The sequence below is a fragment of the Mustela nivalis genome (genome assembly GCF_964662115.1).
Source record: "Mustela nivalis genome assembly, chromosome: 9".
Taxonomy (NCBI): Eukaryota; Metazoa; Chordata; class Mammalia; order Carnivora; family Mustelidae; genus Mustela; species Mustela nivalis.
Genome location: NC_139028.1, coordinates 116,029,846 through 116,057,274, shown reverse-complemented (window position 1 = coordinate 116,057,274; position 27,429 = coordinate 116,029,846). Strand labels below are relative to the sequence as shown.

General features: G+C 62.1%; 1 protein-coding gene across 42 annotated transcripts in view; it reads right to left on the bottom strand.

Annotated features, from left to right (window-relative positions):
- Positions 1–10,834: 10,834 nt before the first annotated feature.
- TPCN2 (two pore segment channel 2) overlaps positions 10,835–27,429 on the bottom strand; it is a 35,351-nt gene continuing 18,756 nt past the window's right edge. For 8 of the 42 annotated variants that reach the window (XM_082748800.1, XM_082748811.1, XM_082748802.1 and 5 more), the window contains 10 exons: positions 27,054–27,182; positions 26,231–26,280; positions 24,769–24,868; positions 23,012–23,083; positions 22,601–22,674; positions 22,031–22,439; positions 21,860–21,942; positions 21,255–21,336; positions 20,798–20,892; positions 19,531–20,318 (listed from right to left, as the gene is read on the bottom strand). In XM_082748800.1, coding sequence (XP_082604926.1) covers positions 19,985–20,318; positions 20,798–20,892; positions 21,255–21,336; positions 21,860–21,942; positions 22,031–22,439; positions 22,601–22,674; positions 23,012–23,083; positions 24,769–24,868; positions 26,231–26,280; positions 27,054–27,182 — 1,428 coding nt within the window. In that variant the 3' untranslated portion in view covers positions 19,531–19,984. Of the gene's footprint in view, positions 11,597–11,669; positions 12,759–19,530; positions 20,319–20,797; positions 20,893–21,254; positions 21,337–21,859; positions 21,943–22,030; positions 22,440–22,600; positions 22,675–23,011; positions 23,084–24,768; positions 24,869–26,230; positions 26,281–27,053; positions 27,183–27,429 lie in introns of those variants that run through there. The other 34 variants (XM_082748819.1, XM_082748821.1, XM_082748830.1 and 31 more) reach the window with 16 other exon arrangements.

Here is a 27,429-nt window from a genome sequence, read left to right as displayed (position 1 = left end):
AATGTGTCAAATATCTGCCCCCGACCAGACCAGACATGACAACCAGGGAGGGAACATTTCTGGGTTTCCCCTTTCGATAACCTTGTTCTATGAAGCAGTTCGTGGGAAACGTTTCCCTCAGCAAGCCATCTATCTGGAAAAGATTCCCACGCACCGGGTCACTCCTCCTGCCTCACGGCCGAGCCCATCCCCCTCCCCCGCCTCTCGGAGGCCATCGCTGAGGGCACAGGTACCCTTTCCCCAGTTGCATATTCTGGGAGACAGCCCAGAGGCTTGCAAACAGAACTTGTCTCTGCCCCTTGAAGGAGAACGGGTTCATCCTCACGCCCCCCACCCCGGCCCCGCCATCCCGCCCCGACACCCGGGGAAAGTGCCTTCTCCAGAGCTGCTGACTTTGGCCAATTTATATGCTAATTCCAGAAATGATTCTTCCTACATTAAATAAAAGCTGAGGAATGTTCCAAAGGTCCGAACAGACTGTACCATTAGCAGACAGGGAAAAGCCGCGTGGATCCTGCCACAGGAGTTCTGAGCGTGTGAACTCGCTTCCAGCACACACACACTCGCCTCATTTTAGGCCCACGTGCTCCTTCGGCTGACTCGGTCAAAGTAAAACTGCTTCGGCATCCAAAGCCTCCAAGTGCCCGTCTTGACCTTGAGGGCCCCTTTCAGAGTCACCTTCTGAGAAAGCCAACAGCGTAGAAGAAAGTCGAGGGGTCCACACCGAGCCGGCCGCGCCTCCCCCCCCAGAGCGGTTGAGGGGCTCAGACAATGTCGGCGTCATCAGATCATCCCCTGACCCAAGACCTGGGTCCCCGGACTCCTGGGCAGCCTCCACGTGGCCCCCCACTGTTCCCCCAAACGCACTGGCTCTCCGGATGGTCCTCCTACCTCACCAAGACCTTCCTGCTTCAGGGGCCTCGGCATCTTCTGCTTCCCCCTGCCAGGATGGCTCTTCTCCACTCCCTCGACCAGGTGAGCCCAGCTCATCTCAGCGGAGAGAAGCCCACCATGACCACCCCATGAGACAAGACCCCAGCTCTCCGCTCAGCGGCCGTTGCATTTTCCTTCCTGGTGCTCCTCGCCATTCTAGTGGAATTAGCTGCAGAATGATTCGCTCAGTGTCTGTGGCTACCGGTCAGGGCTGAGAGCAGAGAGCGGTCTAGCCTACATCCCCAGTCTAGAAGAATGCTTGCCACAGAATGCAGGGTTGGAGGACGCATGGAGGGAGAGGGAGAGACGGGGGGTTGGATGGATGGATGGGTGGGTGGGTGGGTGGATAACATTCATTATCTTCCAAAAAAGACAATTGTCTTAGTAGAATAATCTGCATTTTCTAGGGCGAAGCGAGTACCTCAGTTCAGCAGGCCCTGGTAGGCCCTATCTCCCTCCCCTCGTCTTAGCCGCAAAGACTCCCCGAGGCCACCCTCGTGGCCTCCTTTGTCCAGCACTGGGCATTGCTCACATAGTTCCCCCCCTTAGAATACCTACACCTCCATTTCCCACATCCAAACCCCACCTCTAAGCTCAAAGCCCTCTTGCCCAGGGACCCTAACCTCCACTCCCCACCCCCGGAGCAGAGGTTGGGATGTCCCGGCTTCTCAATCTTCCCTTCTACGTCAGGTGCAGAGACTGTGGGGGAGGGGTGCACAGAGACAGGTCACAGCTCTACCCTTATGCTCATGTAGGATCAGGTTCTAGGCTCTGCCAGCACAGGAACCCGGAGGCAGAACTTTCCTCTCCGAGCCTCAGTTTCCTGGTGTCTCCCAGAAATTCCCACAAATTTCTCCATTCTGGAGCCCAAGGCCAGGATGGCTCCTGGGAGTGCTCATTTCCAGACTGTCCAGCTCAAAGGCCACAGATGCCACAGCCGTCAGGGCGAGCTTTAGTAATGGGCATCTTCTCCAATCCCACCTCCACTCACGCCTGCAGGGGTTGGACTCATTCGCACACAAGTGAAGTCCCTACACTGGTCTATGAGACCCACAGGGTCTGGCCACGTGCCTCTGCCCATAAGATCTTGCTCCCTGGTGTAGCCTCCTGCATAAGTCTCAGCACCTAGACCAGGCTTTCCTCAGGCCCTTTGCACTAGCTGCACGTTCTGCCTGGAAGGCTTTTCCTTCAGATCACTGCATGGCTTCCCCACTCCTTCCTTCCTACAGGTCTTTGCTGAAATGGCCCTTCATTCAAGAGGACTTCCCTGACTCACCAGAAATGGAGCAGCAACCCTGGCCCAACCCAAACCCTCACTGCACACCACCACCATCGGGCACAACAGATGCTCCCTGGTTCTCGCCACTTCCCCTACCTGGGCTCTGTTCTCTTTCTTGGTGCACAGTGGGCGCTCAGTAAGTGGTGATTGAGCGGGTGGATGGTTGGATAGATGGATGGATGGGTGGATGGACAGACAGTCAGATGGATGATGGATGGACGGGTGGGTGGGTGGGTGAGGAGGTATCCACTCACTTAATAATAATTAATAGTCATCAGAGTAACCAATAAGTGACTACGCACTGATCATTAAAGGATCAATAAGGGCGTGGCTATGGGTTGCAGTGGAGCTCCTAAAGGGACAGGAGCAGGTGCTCTGATGGGCACCAGGGCCTCCTCTCAGGAAGCCAAGCTGCCACCTGAGAGATCTGAGGGTGTGGGCCGCGTGTCGGGGAGAGAGAATGTGTGCGTGATCACAGACTGGGCGACTCAAAATAGCAAATATATTCTCTCCCAGTGTGGAGCCCAGAAGCCCAAGATCCAGGTTTGGTCAGGGCTGCGCTCCTCTGGAGGCCCTGGGGGAGGGTCCTGCCTTCTCGTCCAGCTCCTGGGACTGCAGCGCGCCAGGGCGTCTGGACACACCCCGACCCCATCGTCCCGGGGTTCCTCCTCTCTGTATCTTCTCTTCTCTTCTGTCTTTTATAAGGACACTGGTCAGTGGACTTGGGGCCCACGCGGATCATCGAAGATGGTCACATCTTGGGATCCCTTAACTTGATTACATCTGCAAAGAACCCTCTTCCCTAAATAAGGTCACATTCACAGGTTCTGGGGTTTGGGACTTAGACATACCTTTTTGGAGCCATGACAAACACCCAGGCAAAGCCCTGATGAGGAAGGTGTGGCTGTGACCAGCTATGACCATCCCACAGCACTGAGGAGTGGGGGTCATAGGTACCCCACTTCATAGATGTGAGCTGAGACGGAAGAGGTGATCTGGGGCAGCATTCAGGCAGGGGCGGCACCTGCCATGCTCACTACACATCCCTGGGCCGATATGGTGCTCAGCAAACCCTGGTGTTCAGCAAACACAGTGGCATAAATGGCAGGGCCTTCCTCAGTATTCCTCAGCACAAAAACAGTACCCCGGGCCCTGAGGTATGCTCTGTGAGAGATCTGAGGACCCCTTCCAAGTGGGCCTGGGGGGGGCCTCTCCCTGTACGGCCCAGGCTGCTCCTTGCCTCAGTGGGTCTTAGCTTTCCCAAGACAACCGGGTCTGACGTGAAGGCCTCCAGAGGCCCTTCCTGTGTAAAGTTCTCCATTTCCAAAAACATGAGGGACTCCCCATCTAGAACACGCCTGCTCGACACTTTACCCTCCTGGTCATTCGCTCACTGGACAGCAGGTGCCCCTGGCCTGCCCACCCCTCTGTCGGCAGCAGCCCGCTTCCACCTCTCCACGTCACCACCCCAGCCACATGCACACCAGACGCGGCTTCCTTGCCTCTGCCTGGACGTCTGTGCTCCAGACCCCCTTTCTTCCGCCCAGAGGCTGTGATTCCTGAAAACCCCCAAGCTGCCATGTGGTGTCCCTGTCCCATGGCAGGTCCCCATCCTGACAGCTCGGCAGAGGGCCGGCCCAAGGGCTGTAACCTCCAAGTGGCCCCAAGCAGGAAGATGTTGAGAAGGAAGCCGGTCCCCACGGCAGGCAGGAGGCTGGGACAGGCTCAGAGGATAGCCCTGAGGCACCTTCCCACAAACGCCTCCCTAGGCGCACAGGCCCCGGAGGCAGGGCCAGCAGGCCTCAGGGGGACTGGGCAGTTGGTTTTGCTCCGTGGATCTGGATGAACTGGAAAGGCAAAGGTCTGCACTGGGCGTACGGAGCCAGGCAAACTGGAAGTGCTTCAAAGACCTGGGCGCACGGCTGGGCTGCCGGTTCACACGGCTGTGGCCAAGCCAGCGCGGTCACCCACACCCCCCACTCCCCCCAGGCCCGGGCGCCCGTCCCGCCGCCAGCCGCAGCCCCCCAGACCCCGCAGGCAGAGCGGGGCCTCCGAGCGCCGGCCGAGCGCCGGCCTCTCGCTCCGTCAGATATGAATCAAACGCATCCTGATAATGATCAATGGAGGCGGCTTGGCAGTGCGGGCCTGGCGGGCCTCCAGGCCCACCTCCAGCTACAGGAAAGACGAGGATGGCAAAAGTGATCCTTGGCAAGGGACAGCACATTGTCCCACAGCTGTGGGAAAGTGCTCAGTGCGCAAACATTTCCTTAAAACGAGCTTACAAGGAAATGTTCGTGATGGCCTCATTAAAGACCATCGGCCTGGCTGAGCCGGACGAAAATAACTCCGGGCCCCGGCCGCGTCCCTGACTCCGAGAGCCGCGTCAGAGGCTGGGGGAGCATTGCTGCGCGGCGGCCGTGGGGGTCGGGGGGTCCCCGTGGCACTTTGCACGCCCTGACGGCTTGCGCTCGCCTCTAAGTGTGGGAGCCCTCCGGCCCCCGCCCGCCCCCGCCCGCCCCCTCCCGCCCCCTCCCGCCCAAGTGCACTGGAAAGTCAGGACAACTCCACGCTGGCAGAGACGGGGAGTGGGCTGTGGCCGTGGGGGGCCTCCGGGCCGCCACGCAGGAATGCTGGGGCCTGGCTCACATTCTGAACCTGCCATATGGCCCCACGTCCTGGGACCCAGGCTGGGAGCCAAGGAGGAGCCCTGTGGCTGGGTCCCCGGCGCTCCAGGCCGCCGCGCGAAGCCATTTGTCAAAGGTGTTTCCCAAAAGCTTCTCTGGAAGGAGCTGCCCTTTGCGAAGCTGGCTTGGGTCTGAGCCAGGCAGAGACATCTGGGGGCTCTTGGCAAAGGTGCCAGCCATCCCGAGATCAAAAGTCCCTCTCCTGGTTATCCTTGCTTCTCTGTGCCAGGTGAGCGAGCCGTGGGGGCCCCGGCGGCTGGGTGAGGCCGGGGCTGCTCACCCAGACGACGTCCTGGCAGCGGGGGGCCGACCACGGGCATGGCCCACTGAGCCCCACATCACAGAAGATCCGTGGCGGGGCCCGTTCCAACAGGAGCACCCCCAGGACACTGGGGTTTGTGCGGGGTTCACTAGCTGACAGAGGGGCCCAGAGCAAGGACACACAGAGCCAGGGGGACCGGAGGCCTGGCCAGCGGACATGGTGGCGGCCTCCAGAAGGAAGTCTGGCCAGTGCGGGGACAAGGGATTCCCGTGGAAAAGTGAAGTTACAAGAGAAAAGACCAGAAGTTAATCCCCTTCCCTGGGATCCACTTTCTGGAAGGAGGAGCGCCGTCCCGAATGAACGCGTGCTTTTCGCGAGGCGGTGGACGCAGGGTGGCCCGCCCGTCACACGGCCCGCATTTGTCTCCTGGCTGCAGACAAACCTGCCGGGGGCTCCGCGGCCGTGGTCGCCGCATGGCCCAGCCTCCAAATTCACGTCACCTAAGCTCGGAGTGTGAACTTCTGTGGGAGCAGGGTCTTCCCACTGGAGGAGGGGGCCCTTAGTCTGATGACTGGTGTTCTTACAAGAAGAAGAAAGACACACGCAGGGGAGGGGGCTGTGTGGCCACAGGGGTGGGGGTTGTGGGGACGGGGCTCCCCGAAGCTGGAAGAAGTCGGAAGAACCCTCTGCTAGGGCCTCCAGAGGGAGACGGCCCTACGGACCCCCGGATCCCAGACTTCTCTCTGGCCTCCAGAGGCGGGGACCCCCAATGTCTTTTGCTTCAAATCAGCCCGTCAGCGGCACCTTGTCACGGTGCCCCGGGAAGTTGGTACGACACGCAGCCCCCGGTGCCGGGGGGAGTAGCCACGCCGCCCATTCCCTCCCCACCCCCAACACGCGTCCATCCTCTTCCTGCCACGTTATCTATAAACCGGGGATGTGGCTGAATTTTGATCCCGGAGGGAAAAAAGAGAAATATGGGTGCCAGAAGGTTCCACCCAGAAGCACGGATCCTGGAGCCTTGAAGGATGGCCGCTCCGGGGCGGGTTCCCTGCTTGCAGCCGGCGGAGCGTGGCCCTGGCCAGGAGCGGCCCTTCTCTCCTCCCGCACCCCTCCCCGTGTCCGGCCTGGAGTTCCCCTCCCCTGGCCGCCGCCCCCACCGCCACCAGGCCGAAGCAGAGAGCCCGTCCTGCACACCTTCACTGCCTTGTGGTCAAGAAAAGTCACTGCCCTTTAGTTATGCGACAAAACTCTGTGGCCAGCGGAAAGCAAGACCGTGGGTCCCCGGTGCCCCGAAACACATTCTTTGCATCTCAAAACAATGCCAAAGGCATCTGATCAGAGCGAGGGGCCTGCAAGGCCCTCCCGGAGCCCGAGAGCTGGCCACGTGCCGGGCCTGTCCCCTGCCTTTGGCCGGCCTGCCTGGGGCTCTGGAACAAGAATCCGCCCGCTTTCCACAAGCCCACGGCCACACGCCGCCTGAGACACTCAAGGATGACAAGAGGCCCCTGGTTCTGCGCAAACCCAGTCTCCCTGTTCTCCCTGGGGTGGCCCTTACCCCAGGCAGACCCTGACGTGATTCTAATTCCTTTTGCCCTTAACAGCGGCCGGCACTTTGGTTTCTGGAAGCAGGCAGCCTAGACATGCACGGGGAACGGGGCAGGACGGGGCTCCTCCAGAATGTTCGGAGCTTCAGTTGCCTCTGTGAGATAGAAATGAGAATGCAGGGGCATGCCTGGCGCACTGTCCCCCAGAGGAAGGGGAAGCCAGGGGTCCCTCTGGGTCTGCTCTGAGGCTGGCCCAGCACCCAGAAGCTTACTTGGTCATTTTTTCCAAGGATGTGGTTTTAGGTCCCCTCCACTCCCCTCCTGTCCTTGTCCCCGCGGCACCTGGCCTCAGGAGGGCCTGGCTCTGGGCAGAGAGATGGGATCTGCCCCCTTGTCTCCTCAGGGCCTGTCGCCCTAGCTCTGTCCTAGGTGCCCCTGAACCCACTCCTCCAGGGCCTGGGTGCACCCCCACAGCGCCCCCTCCCACCCCCAGGAGCTAAGCCAGGCACCCCCACCTCGGGGTCTCCCAGACCACCTGCTGTCTGGCACCTGGGGGACCAGAGTGGCCACACTCACCTCTCAGCCCCTGCCCCTCTGCTAACCAGGCGCGATGGTGTTTGAGCCCAAGGCAGGGAGCGCTCTGCCCTCTCACCCCTACATCTGGCTGCTCAGAGGCAGAGCAGGGAGGCCTCGGGGGCTGGGCCCAGGCTCCAGTGTCCACTCATTCATTCATCTGTCCCCTTAGCCCCCAGGAATCTGGGGAGCACCTACAAAGTGCCAGGTGATATTCTGAGCACTCGGGACTCAGCGGTGACTAAGATTCTGTCCTTGCCCTGGTGGAGCTGACATTCCAGGACACAGAAACTGTAAACAGAGTCTATTCCGCACCTGACAATCCGCCGATGGCAACAGGACAAGGAGAAAGTCAAGGCTGATGGGGGAGGGGAGGGTCTGTCATCCTGTCAGGGTGGGGGTGGTGTCATGTGTAAAGGCCCTGGGGCACAGGCTCGAGTTGCTGTTGGGAGGGCTCATGCTGAGGAGGCTGACTTCTGGACAAACCAGGCCGCGTGAACAGAGAACCCACAGAAGTGCCAGGTCTTCTGAGCCGCGATAGAGCACCCAGCAAAACCCACGCCATCCACCCCCCAGCACCCAGATTCCCTCTGGGGACATCAGATGTGGGCACATCCCAGAAATGTCCCCACCCAGGGAGAAGGGAGCTGCCTCCGTGGGTGGGCCGCGGGCCGGTGGGCGGGGCGGGCACGGAGACCCCTCCAGACCCAGCCAGAAGCTCAGCTCGGCCGGAGAGCGCCGCCTGCTCAGGGTCCGCGAGCTCCGTGGCACACCCTGCCCTCCGTGCTCACGCAGCCGCACTGCCTGCCCTCCAGAGGGCCAGGCTGCCCTCCATACCGGAACCCACAGCTCAGCAGATGTCTGTATGGACTCAGCAGCCCCAGGACACTGCCGGCACGCAGGTCCCACGCATCCACTTAAAACATCCCACGCAGGCCACTTAAAACAGTGGTGAGAGCACGTTGCAGAGGCAGCCGAGCCTGGGGCAGCCGGGGACATCCCCAGCATGGGCCTGGGGGTCGAGGATGTCTGTGGGAAGACACACCTTTGCAGAGAATGTTGGGAAAGAAGTTCCAGACAGGGTAGCTGCCCCTGTTCCCCTGGCCTGGGGTTAGAGTCAGGGAGGAAGGCTGGGTCCAGGCCCAGCCCGAGGAGACACCTGCTGTTGGAGCTCTGCTGCCCCCCGCTGGCCAGCCTCAGTACTGCGTGTGTGCCGCCCCACCTCCCTCCAGGTGTGTGCGTCCTACCTGGCCCTGCCGCTGGGCGCCCGGGGCCTTGTCTTGAGCCCTCACCTGTATGCAAATCACACCTGGGGCCCCCAGCCCACTGCCAGCAGGGGCAGCATGAAGAACCTGCGTTTCCTGTCACCGAAGCTGGCTCGCAGGTGTCCAGGGGACTGACAAGGTGGCCCGGCCCCGACCACAGGAAGCCCTGCCCCAGCCAGGACACCCAAGCCCATCCTCCGGTCCTGGGTCTGCGCGCTGGTGCTGCTTCTCTGCACACGCCTCCTCCGGGGGTGGGGGGGGTGCTGCTCGGCTTCCTCAGAAGGTGCCCCCCACCCTGGAAACAAGGGGAGCCTCGGGCCCGGCACCCAGTGCGGAGGGAGACGGGCCTGTCGGGAGCCAGGGGAGGGGCCGGAGAGCAGCTCTCGGGCCACACGAATGCGGGGAGGGTGTCCGCAGGGCCCACTCCTCCCTCTGCCCCAGCGGCATCGAGGGGAAATGCCAGGCGCGGCCCGAGGCCCGTCTCCTTGCCCAACCGGAGTCCCACAGCCGCTTGAGGCTACTTCCACCCCAGGCCACACTAATGACACTAAGGGCAGCGGGGAGAAGGGGCCACCACAGAGCCCTGTGGCCACATGCCTCCCCACGAATCCCCGCCTTTGGGCCCAGAGCAGGCTGTTAGGATCCTGCCACAGCCCCAAGGAAAGTCCCCGCAGCACAAGCCCCGCCCAACCGGCCTCCCCAGCCAGGCCTCGCATTGGAGACTCCACTTCCAAACAAGACCAAGGAGATGCCCTCTCTGGCAGTCCCTGGGTCGCAGCCCTAACGAGAGCCCTGGACCAACGCAGTGCAGGCCTAGGCATGTTCTCAAGGGTGCTCTGGGTCACCTCCAGGAGAGGGGTGGGAAGCAGGAGCAGGACATTGTCCACACTGCTTCTTCCCTTGAGCACTGGTCCCCTTGAAGGTCTGGGGTTCGTCATCTGAAGCCTCATGGAGCTCAGCAAACACAAGAACCACCATTCATTAGCTCTTGTCCGGGGCTGTGCAAGTGTCCTGTGGCCACTGTGACCATAAACAACAAAAGGATTTCCTCCCACTTTTGGGCAGAAGTCAGAAATCAAGGTGTGGGCAGGGTGCTGTCTCCAGAGGCTCTGGGGCAGGGTCCCTCCTGCCCCAGCATCTGGAGCCTCCAGGCATCCCTGGACTTGTGGCCCCTTCCCTCCCACCACTGCTTCCGTGGTCACATGGCCCCTCCCACATCTGTGATCTCTCCTTACACCGATGCTTGTCATTCTATCTAGCGCCCACTCGAAAGACAGTAGGATCTCGTCTCAAGAGCCTTCACATAGTTACACCTGCCAAACCTTATTTCCACGTGAGCTCACATGCACAGTTACAGGGGGGCGGGGGTCAGGACTTGGACTTTGGGGGGCTTCCACTGATCCTCACGGCACAGGGGAAGGGGCACCCCCACTGAGTGCCTGGCCCTAGCCAGCCGTGTGAGCATCGCCTGGGAACAGGCTCCGAATGCCCGTTCCCCAGCTGGTCTCCCCAGCCTTGCTGTATCAGACCCTCCAGTGGGGCCCAGCGATCTGGGTTCCACAAGCACCCCCCGGAGGTTCTGATGCAGGTCACGTTTGGGAGCCACTGAAATGAGACCAGAGAACGTCTGTTCTTGACTCAGACTCCGTTTGGGTTGGGTCAGGAGTCACATCCATCGGGATTTACTTCATTTATGAGGATGGAGGAGGCGTGAGACCCTCCAGGACCCTGGGTGCTCACAGGCCCCCCCGCCACCTGCTGGACCAGACAGAAAACGTGGTGGGAGCAGGAGGGGGTTCATTCCGATGGGGGCGCCGGGGAGGCCTCCTGGCAGCGGGGTAGGGCCACCGCCCTCAGCCTTAGCCGAAATCAGAACTAAGTCACTTGTGTCCCCATAACTCAGGGAAGGTGGGGGCAGGGGGAGTCCCAGCAGGAAATCAATGGGGACCTCCATGGTTCCGGGGACCTGGGGACTTGGGTGGCAAAACCAGACCCCAGGGATCAGGAGAGCTCCTGCCTTCCCGAGCAGAAATCACAGGTACCTTCCCGTGACGTGGCCACCCGGGCCCACATCTCAAAATGTTGTGAACTGGGGGCAGGCTGTGGCTCTCTGTCCCACGTTTGGATTTGTTAATGTCCCATTCGCAGTTTCTCCATATAATTACTCTCCTTGTATTTCCACGTGTTTTAGGGTACAGTTCTAAGACCTTTTTCTAAGAAGGGGCCACAGACTCGGCAGCTGCCTGACAAACCCCGGACACCACAAGGGCAACCAACGTCCACTGTCTGTCCAATCAGGAACTTTCCGGTTTATTCTAAAGCTGCTCGTGCCACCTTTCTCCATAATCCACTTCCTGCCTGGGCCTGGGGGACGCCCGGTAGACGTCCTGTCCCTCCCTTAAACAACCTTCTCAGGGGAGAAGTCAGTGTAGGACACGGTCAAAGGGACCAGCCGCCCACCTCGGAACCATTGAGAGGACAGAGTAATGGGTTGGGGCATTGCTGGCTTTGCTTCTAGGCAAACCCAGCCCGGGGGGCGCTATCAGGAACCTTCCACCTGAACCCGGGCGGCAAGACTACCCGAGATGGAGTTCTGCCGACGGGAACGGAAGTGACCAAGGAAACGGATACACACCAGCCCGCGTCTCGGAAGCCCTCTCACTCGCAGGAGACCGAAAGTGCCCAGAGGGGAAGGGGCACGGCTTTTGCCACCATGGTGCGCCCCCCAGCTGCCAACACGATGTGCTGGGCTCGGGGTCACCTCGAGGGCTGCTGGGGACAGTGATGGAGGCCAGTGCAGCAGGACAGCAACCCCAGCCTCTAGTCGATGGGTCAAGGACCACAAAAGGCTTCCCAGGGCCAGAGGCGGGCCACGTGGGGGGGTGAGAGGCCACTGCGATGGAGATGTGTGCGGGCCTGTCCGGGGTCCAGCAGCAAGTGTCATACCCGTGGGCAGGCACAGGCCCTGTCACAGCCTGCTCAGGGCTGAGCGAATCTGCCTTCATGACAGCCTTGGGCACACACTCCGCCTGGCCACCTGTTGGCACAGGCTCCTAAAGAAAAAAAAAAAAAAAAAAAAAAAACCTTGTGCCTCAGTTTCCCCACTTACAAGGAGCGTGGAGGTCTGAAGTTCGAAAACCCTCCGGGGTCAGCACACCGGCTCCTTTAGCGTCATTATTCCAGTCCGCAGTCCCCACCTCCTTTCCAGTCGAGGGAGCGAGTGCTCAGGAAGGCTAACTGCACGTCAAGGTCACGGCGCACGGCAGGCGGGGCCCAGACCGGGTGCCGGGAGCCTCTCCGGATGGTGGCTAAGTGGGAGGAAGTCACAAGGAGCCCAGCCTGCCCCCCAAAGAGCCCCTGGTCATGCCTGTCATTTCCCGCACCCCGTGGGGACTGTCGGGACCCTCCCGCGTGCAGGAAAGGACCGTCTGACGCCGCACGCTGTCTCTACAAACATCACAGACTTTTGTCTCGGGCACGCGCGGCGTGATGTGCGGAGGGATGGAGGAGGTAAGGTAGAGGCCAGGCCAGGGGGAGGCAGTGCAGTGAACAGCCAGGGGGCCTCCGCCTCTTTGTACTCCGTGCCTCGGTTTACCCGTCTGTCAGTGCCGCCCTAGCCCGTGACTCCATGGGACGAAACAAGCCCACACCTGCCTCGTGAAGGGCTCAGAAAAGCACGTGGGAAGCCGCCGCCCAAATCGCGGTTCTTCATCTTAATTATCATCACTGCTTTGGTCTCTTGAGAATCCCTTTACGTGTTCGCGGCTTTCACAACCTTCCCGTCGTGGGCCCCCCACGAAGACCTGGATACAAGCTGAGGACAGCGAGGCCGCGGGCCCCAGCCCCACCCGGCATGCCTCCACCCCACTGGGCCTCGCACTAACCAGCCACCCGCCGCCGCCTCCGGCAGAAACCTGTTCCCCTTTTCCCCAAGGCCGCCGGGGAGCTCCTCGCAGGCCTGGGGCGGGTGTGGGTCCTCCTCGGGCATACGTGCAGCTGCTTCCTCCTGCTCCTGGCCCTCAGCCTTTTCCGCTCTCATCCCACTTTGCGTCCACACCTGACAGATCCCAGCCCCGCAGCGCATATGCCTAGACAATGCTAGTGTCGGAGGTAAGACGCCGTCTGTTCTTCCCGGCATTCGACGGCAGCAAGAGATCGATTCTTCCCCTCACAGATACTCACTGAGCATCAGCCGCACACAGACACCACCAGGCCCTGGGGACAGAGGAAGGAATGAAAACACCCACTGCCCCACAGGGCGAGGGAACAGCACGGAGAGCATACGATCATGCTGCTGGGGGAGGGTGGTAGGACCCCCACGGAGGTGGGACCAGGGCCCTGGTCTGTGTCCCTGCCCGCCGCACCCACTCCCCCAAACCCTGGCAGGGCTCTCGCCCAGCCTGGGGTCCAGCCAGGTTCTCCATGTCCAGTTGTGCTGTTTGCGCACAGAACCGGAACCCAGGCAACAGAAAAGGCAGGGGGGGGGTGGTGGCAGGGAGGACATCGTGCTGCCTGGACTCTGCCTGCCGGGACAGAAGCCAGCACCTTTCCTGACTCCTCTGCCCAGAGAGGACCACTCAGAAAGGCGTCCTTTCTGTAACTGCCCCCACAACGTACTGTTTTATAATTCACCGACAACAGTGGGGAAACCAAGCAAACAAGGAGGGAGAAAAGCTAACTGCCTGAGCCGGCTGTTCTCCAACTCTGGTCTCTGGAGCCGTAGCAGCATCCCCTAGGAACGTATCAGCAGCGCAGGTTCCTAGCACCCCCACCCCGGTCACCCCAATCAGATCGCTGGGGCTGTGGCTCACAGCTCTGTCAGAGCGAGCCACCTCCAGGGGATTCTGAGAGCTGCTGGCCCCGGAGTCCGGTGTTAGGGAGCCCCGTCCACCTGCCCGTTAGCTGAGAGGGGCAGGGGAACGCCAGGGAGGCGGGGAAGGCGGGTCTGGCTCACCTGGCGACAGGTGTTGCCGGGGCCCAGACACGGATTAGCCAACTGCTGTTAAACCCAGGGCAGCCGCCAGGCCGCACAGGTTCCCGCAGGTGCGGGCCCGCCGCCCTGGTGCGGCTCCAATTGTGGTACCAGAATGGCTGCGGCCTCCAGTGTGATCAGTGGGCCGGGGCTGAGCTGCCCGCGCGCCCTGCCCGTGGCGTCTGCTGGCCACTTTGATGTGAAGGGCATTGTCGAGCCCCACGCCCCCTTCTTAAAATTTAAGAGCAGCAGAGTGTGCCTGCCTTCCACTTAAAAAAAAAAAGGATTGTTCTAACCTTTTAATAATAAGAACCACCAATTATCTCTGAGGCAGAAAACCCAAACCTGGCTGTTTTGGTGAAAGACAGGATTCGTCCCTGCTGTGCCAAGCGGACAAGACCACATGAAAGGCCCCAAACCGCTTGCTGAGACCCCACTCCCAGGTCCCGGCAGCAGACCCCGCCCAGGTCCTTGGACCCCATCCAGCTGCAGGCCCAGCCACGGCCACCACGGCTCTGCACCTGCCGGCCCAGCACACACTGACCGAGGCCACTCCAGCCCCCGGGGGTGCACGGGCCTCCCAGCTGCCCCAGCCCCTCGCTGCTGGCAACTCTGTGCTCCTCATTCCCTCCCTCCATTGGCCCCGACACCGGGGTCGGGCTGTCCGGGTCACCATAGCTTCACAGTGAGTCCGGAACACTGGCAAAGGTCCTCAACCACATTTTTTAAAAAAGATTTTATTTATTTATTTGACAGAGACAGAGATCACAAGTAGGGAGAAGCAGGCTCCCTGCTGAGCGGAGAGCCCGATGCGGGGCTCGATCCCAGGACCCTGAGATCATGACCTGAGCCGAAGGCAGAGGCTTTAAGCCACTGAGCCACCCAGGCACCCTGGGCCTCAACCATACTGTCCTATAGAAGCAACATGGCTATTTTTGCATGTTCAGTTTCATGTAAATTTTCCAAACAGCTTCTCAAACTTTGTCAAAAAAATCAGCATTGTTTAGAATTTTAACAGGTCCATGGATTAATTGGGGGGAAACGGGCATGTTGACAATATCAACGCTTTCCAGCCATGAAAATTCGGAGATGACCCCCGCCCCGTGCCCCTCACCCCTGTACATGTCCTCCCGCCGGGTGTGGGTGGACCTGTGACTCACCCCCAGGGTTGGGTGCTGATCTGCGACACCACGCACTTCAAGGAAGGGAGCGCACCCTGGTGAGCCTGACCTAATCAGGTGAGTGTGTAAGGGGTCAGGGCTCTTCCTGGAGAAGAGGCGCGCAGGGGGAGAGACTGGACTCGCAGCAGGTCCTCTGTTGTTGACTGAGGTTTGGAGGCCGTGGGGCAGGGGGCACAGGCAGCCTCCAATTCCTAAGAGCCACCCTCCGCGGACAGCCAACGAGGAAACAGGGTCACGCCAAGTGCTATTACCTACAGCCTCAGCCCTCCCGCCTCGGAAACAGACTCTGGCTGACGACCTGAACGAGCGTAGGCAGGGGCTCCTCCCCGAGAAGCCGGGTGGGGCACAGCCCCTGCCCCACCGTGAAGAGCGCCAGCGCCGCTGGGCCCGCAGAGCCGCGATCGGGCGGTTACGAGACCCAGCACACGCCCCTCGCAAGAGTCCACAGCCCTGGACGTGAACGACACTTTAGTTTCCTGTGTGCAGACCTTGAATATCCCACGTTCAGTGTATCTTTAAGGACCCCGAAGGCTTTACTCTCGGGTAGATAGTACCCTAGTACCTTTTTTGGTATCTTTTAAAGGAGACTTATGAGTTTGTTGCTCGTGTATCGAAAAGCGGCTGATTTCAGTGTATTACTCTTACAGCAAGCTACTTTGCTGAATTCTTACTCTTCAATAATTTTAGCCTTTCTATTTGGACAATCATGTTTATTTGTGAATAGAGAGAAACATTGGGCGCCTGGGTGGCTCAGTGAGTTAAAGCCTCTGCCTTCAGCTCAGGTCATGATCTCAGGGTCCTGGGATCGAGTCCCGCATCGGGCTCTCTGCTCAGCAGGGAGCCTGCTTCCCTCTCTCTCTCTGCCTGCCTCTCTGCCTACTTGTGATCTCTGTCAAATAAATAAATAAAATCTTTTAAAAAATACAGAAATATTTCTTCTAATGTTTACTTTTTTAACTTACTTGGTTTTAATGAGCTGGCCAGGCTCTAATTTTACTATTCCTAGTTTTAAAAAGCCTGCCAGTACCATCTCCATCTAGAAAGCTCTTTCCTGGAGGTCTGAGGTTGGAGGGCATCTGAAGGGCACCCACATGCGGCGAGGAGGGCATCTCTGTGGGGGAAGAGGCGGCAGCGGCGAGGGGAGAGGAGTCGTTACAGAATAATCAGGTGAGTGCACAGATGGACGGGTACGATTCAGAAATAAAGGCTTACAAACCTGCAGAGAGAAAACGAGGCGCAGCCTGTGGTGTCGGTTTGAAAATGGAGGAATTAGCGTGATCTCGTAGCTGTTAATAGACAGGATGGGTGGATGCATGGATGGACGGACGGACGGACGGATGGATGGATGGGTGGATGCATGGATGGACGGACGGACGGACGGATGGAAGAACGGATGGATGGACGGATGGACCAATGCATGGACGGACGGACGGACGACAGATGGACAGATGAATGGATGGACAGATGGACACACACACCAACGGACAGATGGGTAGATGGACGGATGGATGATGGACCATGAGACGGATGGACATACGGACAGTTGGACAGACGAACCAAGAGACGGACGGAGAGACGAACGGACGGACAGTCACACAGAGAGATGCACACACACGTTCCCTAGCTCCATGTACCAAGAGAACCCGCGTACAGCGACACCCCAATAGCAGGAGGCACAGCTCACACCAACATCTTAGCTCCTCGATGCTATTCCCGCCGAAAGGAGCAGGGCCCCTTGGAGCAACGGCTGCTTCCGGGGCTGGGCCGGAGAAGACGCAACCTGAGCCCGGAACATCTTTTCAGACCACAAAGCAGAGCAGCGCTCCAAAGAAGGCAAATGGACACGAAAGCCCGAAGTGGTGCCCACCGGCGGAGGGAGAATCTGGGCATGAAGTAAAACCCAGCAACAGCCTCCACACGACCCACCGAGCAGAGGACGCAGGGTGCGCGCAGAGGAACGCGGGAGGAGGAGGAGGAACTAGGCGAAGTCTGGGGCGGTGGACACTCGGAGCTTCAAAGCACCCCCTTCGCCGCAAAGGGAGAAGGAGCAGCTTGACGCTGGGCAGCCCGGCAGGCCGCCGCCACAAGTGACAGGGAAGGCACAGCCCCGGGGCAAACGGAAAGTTCCCACCGCCCGCCGGGATGCGCTTCTGGGCTATTCCTGCAAAAACCGCAGAACCGAGCTCCTGAGGACAGCTTGCGTAAACCCAGCCTGGGGACCTTCCCACACAGTCACTGGGCGGCCTTCACGAGGGCCGAGGTCACCTGTCTGGCAAGATTACTGGCGACCCTGGGGGCCCGAGGACAGGACTGGAGGCTCAGAACGGCCATGAACTCAGTGAGCGCCGGCCGGCAGGAACCCACGGCGACCCCGTCCCCGCGCGGCCGTCTGGGGAGGCCCTCCCTGAAGCAGGGAGGGCGAAGGGCACCGGAACCACAGCTTCCCCTCCGCTGACTCTGGAAGAAAGCTCTACTTGCAACTTTCTCCTGAGCGCAGCTCCCTCCGTGCTGCTGTTAAACAGGAGACAACTCCTGCTCGGCCCGCCACCTCCACCCCCGCCCCAGAAATGGCAACTGTGTCCCTCCAGAGCTCCCCAGAGAGGGCAGGGGCCTCCACGGGGAAGCTCAGCACGAGAGTGTCGCAGCCCTCCTAGTCCGTGCAGGACCTGGAAGCAGCTCACCTTCAGGGGCCGGGGGCAGCTGATGGCCCTGAGCTGGGCAGGGGGAACATGAGACACCCTCCCCACCCCCGCAAAACGTGGAGGCTGCAAGTGCTTGCTGGGCAGGACCCAGGCCTCCCAGGCAGGCTGTGGCTTGGGTGCCCACCCAGGTCCCAGCGTTGCCCACACTCCGGGGCCATCAACGACTAGGAGCTAAGGCCCTGCTATTTGGTGTGTGCAGCTCTGGGCCCACAGACACCCACACCACCCTACCCCACCCACGACCCCTCCCCAGCGGGCACCCCAGCCTGTGCCCTTCTCCCCCCCCCGGGGCCTGCCCCCCTCCACCAAGCCAGCTGCCTCCATAGCGCCTCTCGCTGCCACCCAGCCCAGGGCTCCCCAGCCTGCGGACACACAGGGCCCTCCTCAGAGCCTGACCCGAGCCACAGGGCTCCTCTGGGCACAGCGGCCTCCTGCTCCTGCCTCCTCCCACCTCCCCGGGGCAGGCATACCACTCCAGGTGTCCCAGACTCCTGCATGGCCCTGGGGGACTCCAGGGACCAGTGAGCCAGAGCCCCCACAGCCACAAAAACCACCATGAGCCCCACCAGAGATGCAAGGGCTCATCTGAGACACACGAGCACGTGCCCTTTCTCATATGGGTTTTACCCAGTGCAGCACCCAAGCTGAGGACAGGATTGGGGTGAGGGGCCACCGGGACCACTGCAGACCAGGAGACCCCCACCAGCCCTGCTCCCTTAACCAAAACCTAAGCCCCAGCTCAACTGTGAATTCAGCCCCGAGTCTCAGCGGGACAAAGGCCTGGCAGCCGAGGCCACTTGAAACTGACAGATGGGACAGTCAGTGCCCCTGACCCAGAGCATCTCAGAGACACCAGCCCGTTGGCCCCAGCACCGGTCACCCCACCCTGAGGGCAGCGCCAGCTCGGAACAGCACGGTCTGCCAGGGTCTAACATGGGTCATGCAGAACTCGCCACCACGTGACGGTAACGACCAGAGGGGACTTCTCTGCACACAAGCCAGGAAGCAGGAAGGCAGACCTTCAGGGACCTGCACAAGGCAGGGCAGAGAACGTGACATCCCACCTGGCAAGCAGCCTCTGGAACGAGCTCTCGCAGGTGGCCAAGCCTGCGGCCCGGACAGTGAGGCTGGGCTCCCCGACACCGGCTGGCCCCAGGAATGCCGTGAGCTCCCCCTGAGGGTCATGGGGTCCAGCTTGCATTAAATGTGAACCAGATCCTGCCACCAGATGGCGCTCAGACCTCAGGGCAGGGGCAGAGGAATGACCCCACTGCAGGTGCGCACCGCAGCTGACCAGGGGGCCTCACCCTCGTCCCCAGAGCCAGCAGGGCTCTGCCGAGACAGGCTGGGGGCACACTTCTAACCCACTACTCCACAAGGTGCCCCCGCCCAAAACCAGCTCTCCCAGAAGGCAGCCTGCAGAGGGGACAGAGTCCTCACAGCGCCCAAAGAGCCCCCAAACCTGAGGGGCAGCAACATCCAGGCGCCGGATCTCAGACCAACTCCAAGATCAGAAACTACGACGTTCTTGGGCCCCTGAGACACAGCCCAGAGCGCTGGGGTTTCTGGACATCTTAGAAGCTCCTTTTTCTAGCTACTCTCCTCCAATCCCATCTCCCAGAGCAGCTGGGAAGGCGGAGGCGGTCGCTGCCCGCCGCGGAGTCTGCACCCACGCTCTCGACCCCCGCCCCCACGGGGTCCACACCCACAGCAGACACGGCTAACCACTCCCAGCGCCATGCTCCGCGAGGACTCCAGTCCTTCTCCACAGACCTCCAGCAGCTCCCACCCATCACTCGAGTCGGCCCTTGAAATGAGAAAACCACTTCTTAGTCTGGACCCACGGTGGCTCAAGGGACAAAGTGGCCAGCCACACATCACTCACTCTCCCTCCTCCCTGGCCTACTAGCCTCTTCTGCCACACCCCTTTGGACACGTAACGGAGAGCCACCACTGGCTCACACAAGCCATTAGACAAATTAGAAAAAGAGAGCCCTCACCATGGGTAGATGTGCCAGTGGCTGGACACACCCTTACCCCAGGTTTGTAGTGCACAACCTGAACCACTGGCCACCCTGTTCCAGAGAAGTAGGAACAGAGTTGTGTCCCAGTAAAGAATGACAACCTCATTCTTTGCAAGATTTCAGGATAAAAATTATTGGCGTTCTGACCCATAAAGAAATACACCCAATCACACTCACACGAACCATTAAATAATAAAACGGTTAAGATCCTCCTCACGTAAAACCACCAGGATCCCAAACCTAATGCCCTGGGAAGCTGCTGGCTGGCCTGCACGGGCCCCAGGCAGGCCTCTGGTCCCTGCAAGCCCCCAGCAGTGAAGGCACCACGGGAATCACAGGCTCTGGAAGGCAGGCCGCGGCTTCCCGCTGCTCAGTCTTGAGAGTCCCTGAGGAGTCCCCTCTTCCAGGACTCAGAGAAGCCGGAGTCCTGCCGAAGCCAGCTTACGAAGAGAGCGGCGCGGCCCAGACGCCACACGAAGCTCAAGCAGCCCACCCGGGAGCCACCGAGAAAAGCTGGTGGTGGTTAGTGGTTCGGATCGGCAGCGACCCGGGGCCTCTGCTCTCAGCCCCAGCCTAGGGCGGGTGGAGGAGTTCCATCCGTCCCTCTGTCCGTTAGTCCATCCATAGAAAGTCTCTCCTTCCTCTCCTTCAGGGCGGCTGCCTCCTCCCACAACGGCGTCAGTCCCGAGGCCACGGGGCCCCCCGCCGCCCTCGCCGGGACGGCGCACCTGGACATCACCTGCACAGCCGCAGGTGCGGATGGTGGCTCAGCTTCTCCATGAGCTCGTCCTCGGTCGGCTCCTCCAGGGCCTCCCTGGGGAATCGGGGAGAAGACGTGCAGGGAGCTCTGGAGAGGGCGGACTCGGGCAGCTCCGGGAGGGTGGGCCGCCTTGCTCCTCATTTAGGAATCATCAGACACGCGCCCAAGTGAGCATGGGGACTTAGACCCAACTCCAGGACGTGTGCAGGGCGTTCCTAAAAGCCCGGGGTTGGAAGTCGGCGGGGCGGGGTGGCCCTCCAGGCTGGCCAGTGGCCGCGCAGAGGGGCCGCGAGACACAGCGCAGGCGCGGGGAGGGAAGGCGTGCCCGCAGCTGTCTGGGCGACCCCGCTGTCCTGCGGCGCGCGGAGGTAAGGGCCGCCCGCCCACCAACAGCATCCCCTGGAGACTAACCGAACCGGAGATGCTGTCTTAAACAACTTCATCGGAGAGCAAGACAGAGGTCCCAGCCCCAGCGCCAGGAGAACAGGAAGCCCAGACCCTGGTCCCAACGCAGAAGCGGCAGGAGGAATGCTGCGGTCACCGAGGACACCCCCCACACTGGCTGCCTCACCCTCCCTTCCTCCCCTCCCCAGAGACCCTTCCTGACCCACACACCTGAACAAGAGCTCTGCACTCGTCTGGTAGGTGCTGTCCGGGTCCCCAGCAAGGGACTGCAGGTGACTGCGGCGGTCCCACTTGTGAAGAAAATTCTGACAAACAGGAGGCGGAAAGGGTGGCCAGTGGGTGTAAGCCCCGTGCGACCCAGCCTTTTGCCCCCCAGTGCGGGCCAGGCGTCCAGTGCAGGGATCCAAGCCCCTCCCGGATGCTGGCATCCAGGGCCCCACACGGCCGCCCACTCCTGCAGGAGCCTGACAGGCTCCCCCAGCCCCCACCACAGGCTCAATGTCAAGGACATCCTAGGAGACTCCCGGCAGCCGGCTCAAGCAGCACCACACCGGGACCCAGCACAGCCCCCTTCCCGCCCCGTTCTGGACAGGTCCGGCCAACAGCCTCAAGCCGTCTGTGGCGAGTCAGCAACCGCCCGAGACAGCCGGGCAGGGATCTCGGGTACCTCCAGGATCAGAGCCAAAAACAGGTTGACCCAGACAACAGACGACACCAGCCACCACAACACAAAGTAGATCTTCGACCACCTATGGAGACAAGAAGGCCAGCCGTGGGCCACCGGGAGCGGTGCCAATGGGACAGGGACAGGGGCATGCCGGCTGGGGTCCCACTGCGCAGAGACGGGGTGGGGCCGTGCCGGCCAGGGTCACACTGCATGGGGATGGGGCAGGGGTGTGCCAGCCAGGGTCACACTGTGCAGGGACGGGGCAGGGCCATGCCAGCCGGGGTCACACTGCGCAAGGATGGGGCAGGGCCATGCCAGCTGGGGTCACACTGCGCAGCGGACAGGGCAGGGCTGTGCCAGCCGGGGTCACACTGCACAGACACAGCACAGGGGAGTGCCGGCCGGGGTCACACTGCGTAAGGATGGGGCAGGGCCATGCCGGCTGGGGTGACACTGCGCAGGGACAGGGCAGGGCAGTGCCGGGTGGGGTCACATTGTGCAGAGGAGAGGGTGGGGCATGCCAGCCAGGGTCACACTGAGCGGGGACAGGGCAGGGCCGTGCCGGCCGGGGACACACTGTGCAGGGTCGGGGCGGGGTCACTCACGGGCCCGAGTAGCGCCGATAGGCATCCAGGAACACCTGCCAGTTGTTCACCACCATCACGTTCCACAGAGTGATGAGGGCAGCCTGTGAGGCGGCAGACACGGGGTCCAGGGGGGCCGGGACAGGGCGACAGGAGGGCAAGGGCACCGAGGACGGGGGGTGCAGGGCTCACCGCAAAGTCATCGAAATTGTTGGGCCAGTACTCCAGCTGCTCGAAGCTTCCGCAGGGTGCCGAGCTGTTGTCAGGGCTCAGGCTGCGGGGACATGGCAAGCTGGGTCGGGGATGGGGACCAGAACACGGACCCCGCGGCGCCCCAGCCCTGCCTGAGCCCCTGCCCAGCTGGAAGCCCTCTGGGCCCGGAGAAGCCGGAGAGGAAAGGGGGCCCCCGTCCGGAGGTGCTGTGAGAGCAGCCAGGAGCCGAGAGCTGCAGACGTGCGTGGGAAACAGAGCTTCGGGACAGCGGGATCCACGTCTGGCTCCGGGCCCCCCTCCACCAGCGTGTGGCCTGGCCTGGGGTGTGCAGGGCTGGGAGCCGCCACAGGCTTCAGAAACACTTGGTAGAGATGCTGGGTGAGGGCATCTGGCGGGGCGGGGAAGGAGGGGAGACAGAGGAAGAGGAACTAGGAGACACCCCCGCTCCCAGGGAGCCACCCCCACACCCCCACACCGCCACCCCGCCCCACGCCCCTCCACACCCCCAAGAGGCACTTCTCCCCTTGGGACGTTCAGGCCCCACCTCACCTGCCGTTTCCAGGAGCCACGATGGCGCCGCGGAACAGGCTGATGCCCAGGATGGCGAACACGTAATACACCACCTGGGGGGCGGGCCGGGCCTGCTCAGCGGCCCCCGCAGGCGGACCCGCAGGGCAGCATGTTCCCAGCCCTCGACGCTGTGCCCCGCCCTGCTCCCCTCAAGGGAACGCTGGGGCTTCTCTTCCCGAGTACCCTCTCCAGCCCCAGAGGGAAGGAGGGAGGAGCCACGACCACCAAGCAAGCCAGAGAACAACCCGGGCCAGGGGGAAGGACCCAGGGGCCCTAACACAGGGCCTCCAGAGCGGCCAGCCAGCCTCGGCTCAGACTCACCGGAACCCACAGGCGGCTCCACTCGTGCCCGCACCCCCCCACTGGCCAGAGCCCACCAGCCAGACTCACCACCAGGATCCCGCCAAAAGCCCGCATGTTTCTGATCAGGTCCAGGATGGTACTGGCCACCACAGCCATTAGCTGAGAACAGGACGGCAGGCCCTATTCTTCCTGGCCCCACTGAGGGGACACCAACCCTGCCCACTACCCTGACCCGGAAAAGCACCAGTGAACTAACAACCCACACACCCGTATGCATTCGCCAGTCAGCCGCCGCCCGTTCACACATGTAGGCGCACCCCACGGCCCCCCACAAACACGCCTGCACACTCGCACACCCACATCCATCCCTCCAGAGGCACAGACACACACCGCACACACTCACATACACCGCACACAGACACCGCCGTCCACCCAGACACAGACGGTCTCAATCTCAGCCCCTTCGGCGAAGCCCGCACACGCGGGAGCTCAGGTCACACTGCCAAGCGCCCGCGAAGGCTGGGTTAGCGCCTCCCGGGTCCGGAGACTCCAAAGAAGTGCAGACCTGAGGTGTGCAGCTCACCCGCGGTCAGGCCTGGGAAGGGGCTCAGACACCCAGCCAGGCACCCCGGCTATCGAGGGCCGCTCCCCGGACACGGGAACCTGAGCCCCAGAATGGCCTTCCCGTCAGCCCACTGCTCCAGACGCCAACACCCGGAACCAGCGTGTGTGCACGTGCGTGTGGACGTACGGGTCACCGTGTGTGTGTACAGCCACGTGCGTGTGTGTCCATGTTGCGTGTGGGCACGGCAGCGCATGTGTACATTCTGCATGTGTGTACATGTGGGACTGTGCACACGCTCACGTGCGTGTTCAGCGTGTGCATGAGGCTGGAGTCTATGGTGACGCTGCAGGTGTGCTCACGTCCGCGTGGTGACAGGTGCCGTCTGAGAACGTGCATCCGCGTGTGCTTACGTGGGACCACATGGGGTGTGGCGTGCGCGACGACCGGGCACGGCCCCCCCATCCACACCCAGGGCCGCCAGGCCACCATGCGACGGGAGGACCCACTAGCTAACAGGGAGCCCCAATGGCACAGGCGGGCAGCTTCCCAGGAAGGACAGACGAGCCCGGGGGAAGGACCTGGACACAGAAAAGTCTGATGTCCTTGGCTTTCTCTCTCCAGAAAAGTTCTTGGGAAAACGGACAGGAGGAGCGAACTCTCCCTCTGTGCTGGCTGGGCTCCAGGCCCAAAGGCCCTGCTCACCGAGCTCCCCTCCCCTCAGGCTGGTGTCCCTCCCTGTGGACACGTGAGGAGGTGACGAGGCCTACAGACAGGCCCGAGCCACCAGGACTGGGAGTCGAGCAGACTGGCACCAGCCAATCACACGCCCGCTCCCGTACTGGGGAACCTGGAGAGGAGCGCCTGGGCCAATCTCGCCTTTGGCCCTCAGTACCAGAAGCCACGAAAGGCCCACACCAGTGGCCTCCTGGAAACCTCAGGCAACCCAGGAACACACTGGCTCCAAGGGCTCCAGCCCCCACCCCTCACAAACAGCGATGACCTCAAAGCACAGAGCTATCCCTACGGCGGCCCAAGGTGCCCCACACCCAGCCACCCGTGCCGGCCCTCCCTGTCCTGGTCCAGGCAAGCAGGGCTGGGCCGTTCGCAGGCTCACACCGCCCTCCAGCACCGCCCGGCAGCAGCACACGGCTGGGGACACAGCCCAAGGGGACCAGGGTGCCCAGGGGGACCGTCCTGGTCTCAGTTCGGCCCTGCCCAGGCCCAGCCACTCTCCAGAGCAATGCAGGGGTGGGAGCCGGGAGGTCAGACGCCCACATACCTTCAGGCTCGGGATGATGCGCAGGAACCGGACCACGATGAGTGAGTTCACCAGCCGGGCCATGTCCCACAGTGACAGCAGGCCCAGCGTCTCTGGCTTCCTGGAGAGACACACGGGACACGGGTTGGAGAGCCTCGAGACGCCGGCAGTAGGAAGACAGGGAGATGCGTGTTCAGACAAAGACAGATGCAGAGAGCAAGTGGCGGGCGGGGGTGGGGGTGGGGCGGGCCTCTGTCGCGGGCACAGGGCAGAGCCTGGACGGCCACCCCTGCCGGCCCAGGATGGCCCGGGCTGTCACACCCCTCGTCGTCTTACCCAGGAGAGCACTCAGGCTCCAAACGCTGCGACACCCAGCTCAGGTCCTGCTTGTGCCAGGTCCTGCTGGTCCCGGAGCCGGTGCGCTGACCCCTGACCCTAGCCACGGTCCTATCCTCTGACCTCATCTCCTGTCCCTGTCGCCTGACCCTGGCTCCTGAGCCGCATCCCCTATCCCGGGACCCCCTCCCGTACCCGGCCCCTCCGGGTGTCCCTCAGGGGCTCGGCGAGCTCTTGTTTCCCTCCAGCTGGAAACCCGCCCCCGCCCCCCACCCCCGGCACAACACTCCCCTGGGACCCCCGCATGCGCCCGGTGGGTTCCCTGTGCGTTTCAGAAATGCGGGAGGGTGGCCCTGCGGCCACCATGCCCCACCACACCACCAAGGGCAGGTCCAGCCCGACCTGTCTGCCCCACGTAGACCCTTCCTGGGCCCGCTGACCCTAAAGCAAGTCTCTTGGCCCCACTCCCCGTCTCCAGCACTTTCCAGCTGCTCCACTAGGAGGAAGGCAGCCCACAGACCTGCCAAGACACCAGGACTGCCAGGATGCCCGGGGCCGGCAAGGCCACTGGCTGGCACCACCGCGTTCTGGGCAACACCTCCTGACAGCCTCCACAAGCCACACTTCGAGGCGCTCTGGGACCCCGGCCCAGACATCCGCACGGCTCTGCGGCCAGAAGCGGAGGCAGTGGGGCTCACACAGCAGCCCCGTCCCTGCCAACTTCCAGGGCACTTAACCCAAGCCCAGAGTGGGAGAGGACACGGCCTCCAGCCCTGTTCCAGCGCTCAGGAGTCACCCCGGCTCTAAGATGCGGGTCTCCACAGCCCGGGACACGGGGTTGCATGTTCCATCCTGGTCCTGGGGCTGAGCCTGCTGCCCTCTAAAGGCCTGTCCCAGCTCTGGGAACGCTATCATTCTGACGGCGACTTAGGACCTGTTCCCAAGAGCGAGGGGAGGGGACAGCTCCCACAGTCCTCGGCCGGCCAGGCACCCAGCTGTATGCCCTCCTAACACCCGGGGGCTTCGCCCTGGAGCTGAGCAGCACAAGCAGGCAGATTGGGGCGCCCGGGCCGTGGACCACCCTCCCCTGGGGCCTCGGTGGGGTGCTGGTTGCTGCAGCCTCCCTCGGTTCTCTCCAGTCACATACCAGCCCGGGTGTGGGAATCGGTACACAGCCAGAGTTGAGATCTCCAAAACCTTTAATTACAAAAGAAAAGAAGGCATCGCTACAGCAACACCTATCTGGGCGGCTTTCGATCAAACTCTACAGCTCGTGTGTAACCCACTCCCCACCAGAGGGCTCTGGGAGGAAGTCAGAGCTCCGTTCTTGTCCCCATGGGTAGGTTCCAAATGTGGGGCTTCCTGTGGCTGAGAAAGACACCGAGGTCTCGGGACCCAGCGGCCCGCACACCCGAGGGCACGACACCGGAAAGGCTGGGGGAGACCCAGGTCAAGGGCAAACGGGAGGCTCTCCTCTCAGACTGTCTTTGCTCCTGTCCCGAAGGGCCCACAGCAAACACGAATAAACACCGTATCAGGATGGCTGCCGTGACACACACACTGCACGTGACCCTCCACTCCCGTGGTTCGGGGGGTGCCCAAGACCCACCCCCACCCCGCCCTCCGCCCTCCGTCCTCCCCAAGGTCCCACCATCCTTAGGTCTGCTGCCGGGGCTGATCGGCAGGTGAAGACCCCGGGCTCCTTCCCGGCCCCGCTCCAGGGCGGGACAGGCAGCCTGCCCCCACCGCGCTCAGATGCCGCGGAAACCCAGCCTCCTGCAGGCCCCCGCTGGCGGCCCACCACGCAGCTAACACTGGGGAAAGACCCTTGTCCCTGGAGGCAGGAGCCCAAATCCCTGGGGGCCTCCACTCCCGAGGGACAGCCTGAGATGGACACAGCGCAGAGCCAGCTGCGGAGAGCACACCGCCCGCCTGGGGAGGCCAGCGGCCCGGCCGGCCCCCGACTTTACCAGCAGGACGACGGTGAGCAGGCCGTCGAACACGTTGCTGGAGTGGGCCAGGTAGCCCGGCAGGCCCAGCGCGAACACCTTCAGCAGCAGCTCCAGCACGTAGTAAAGGATGAAGACGCAGTTGAGAATCTGAGAGGAAGACAGGGACCTAGCAGGCAGCCCGGCCCCCGCGTGCCCCTCACTGGCCCCTCGGGGCGCCTAGGGCTGCTCCTCCACGTGCCCTCCCCGCCACGGGGCGCCTCCAGCACCCACCTCCCCCTGCCCCCAACCTCCCCTCGGTGACCCCACGCCGGCACAGCCGCTCTCCTGGCCCTCCGTCCCCTCTGGGCCTGCAGAGCCTGGTCACCCCCGCCACCCCCCCACCAGCCCCTGTGTG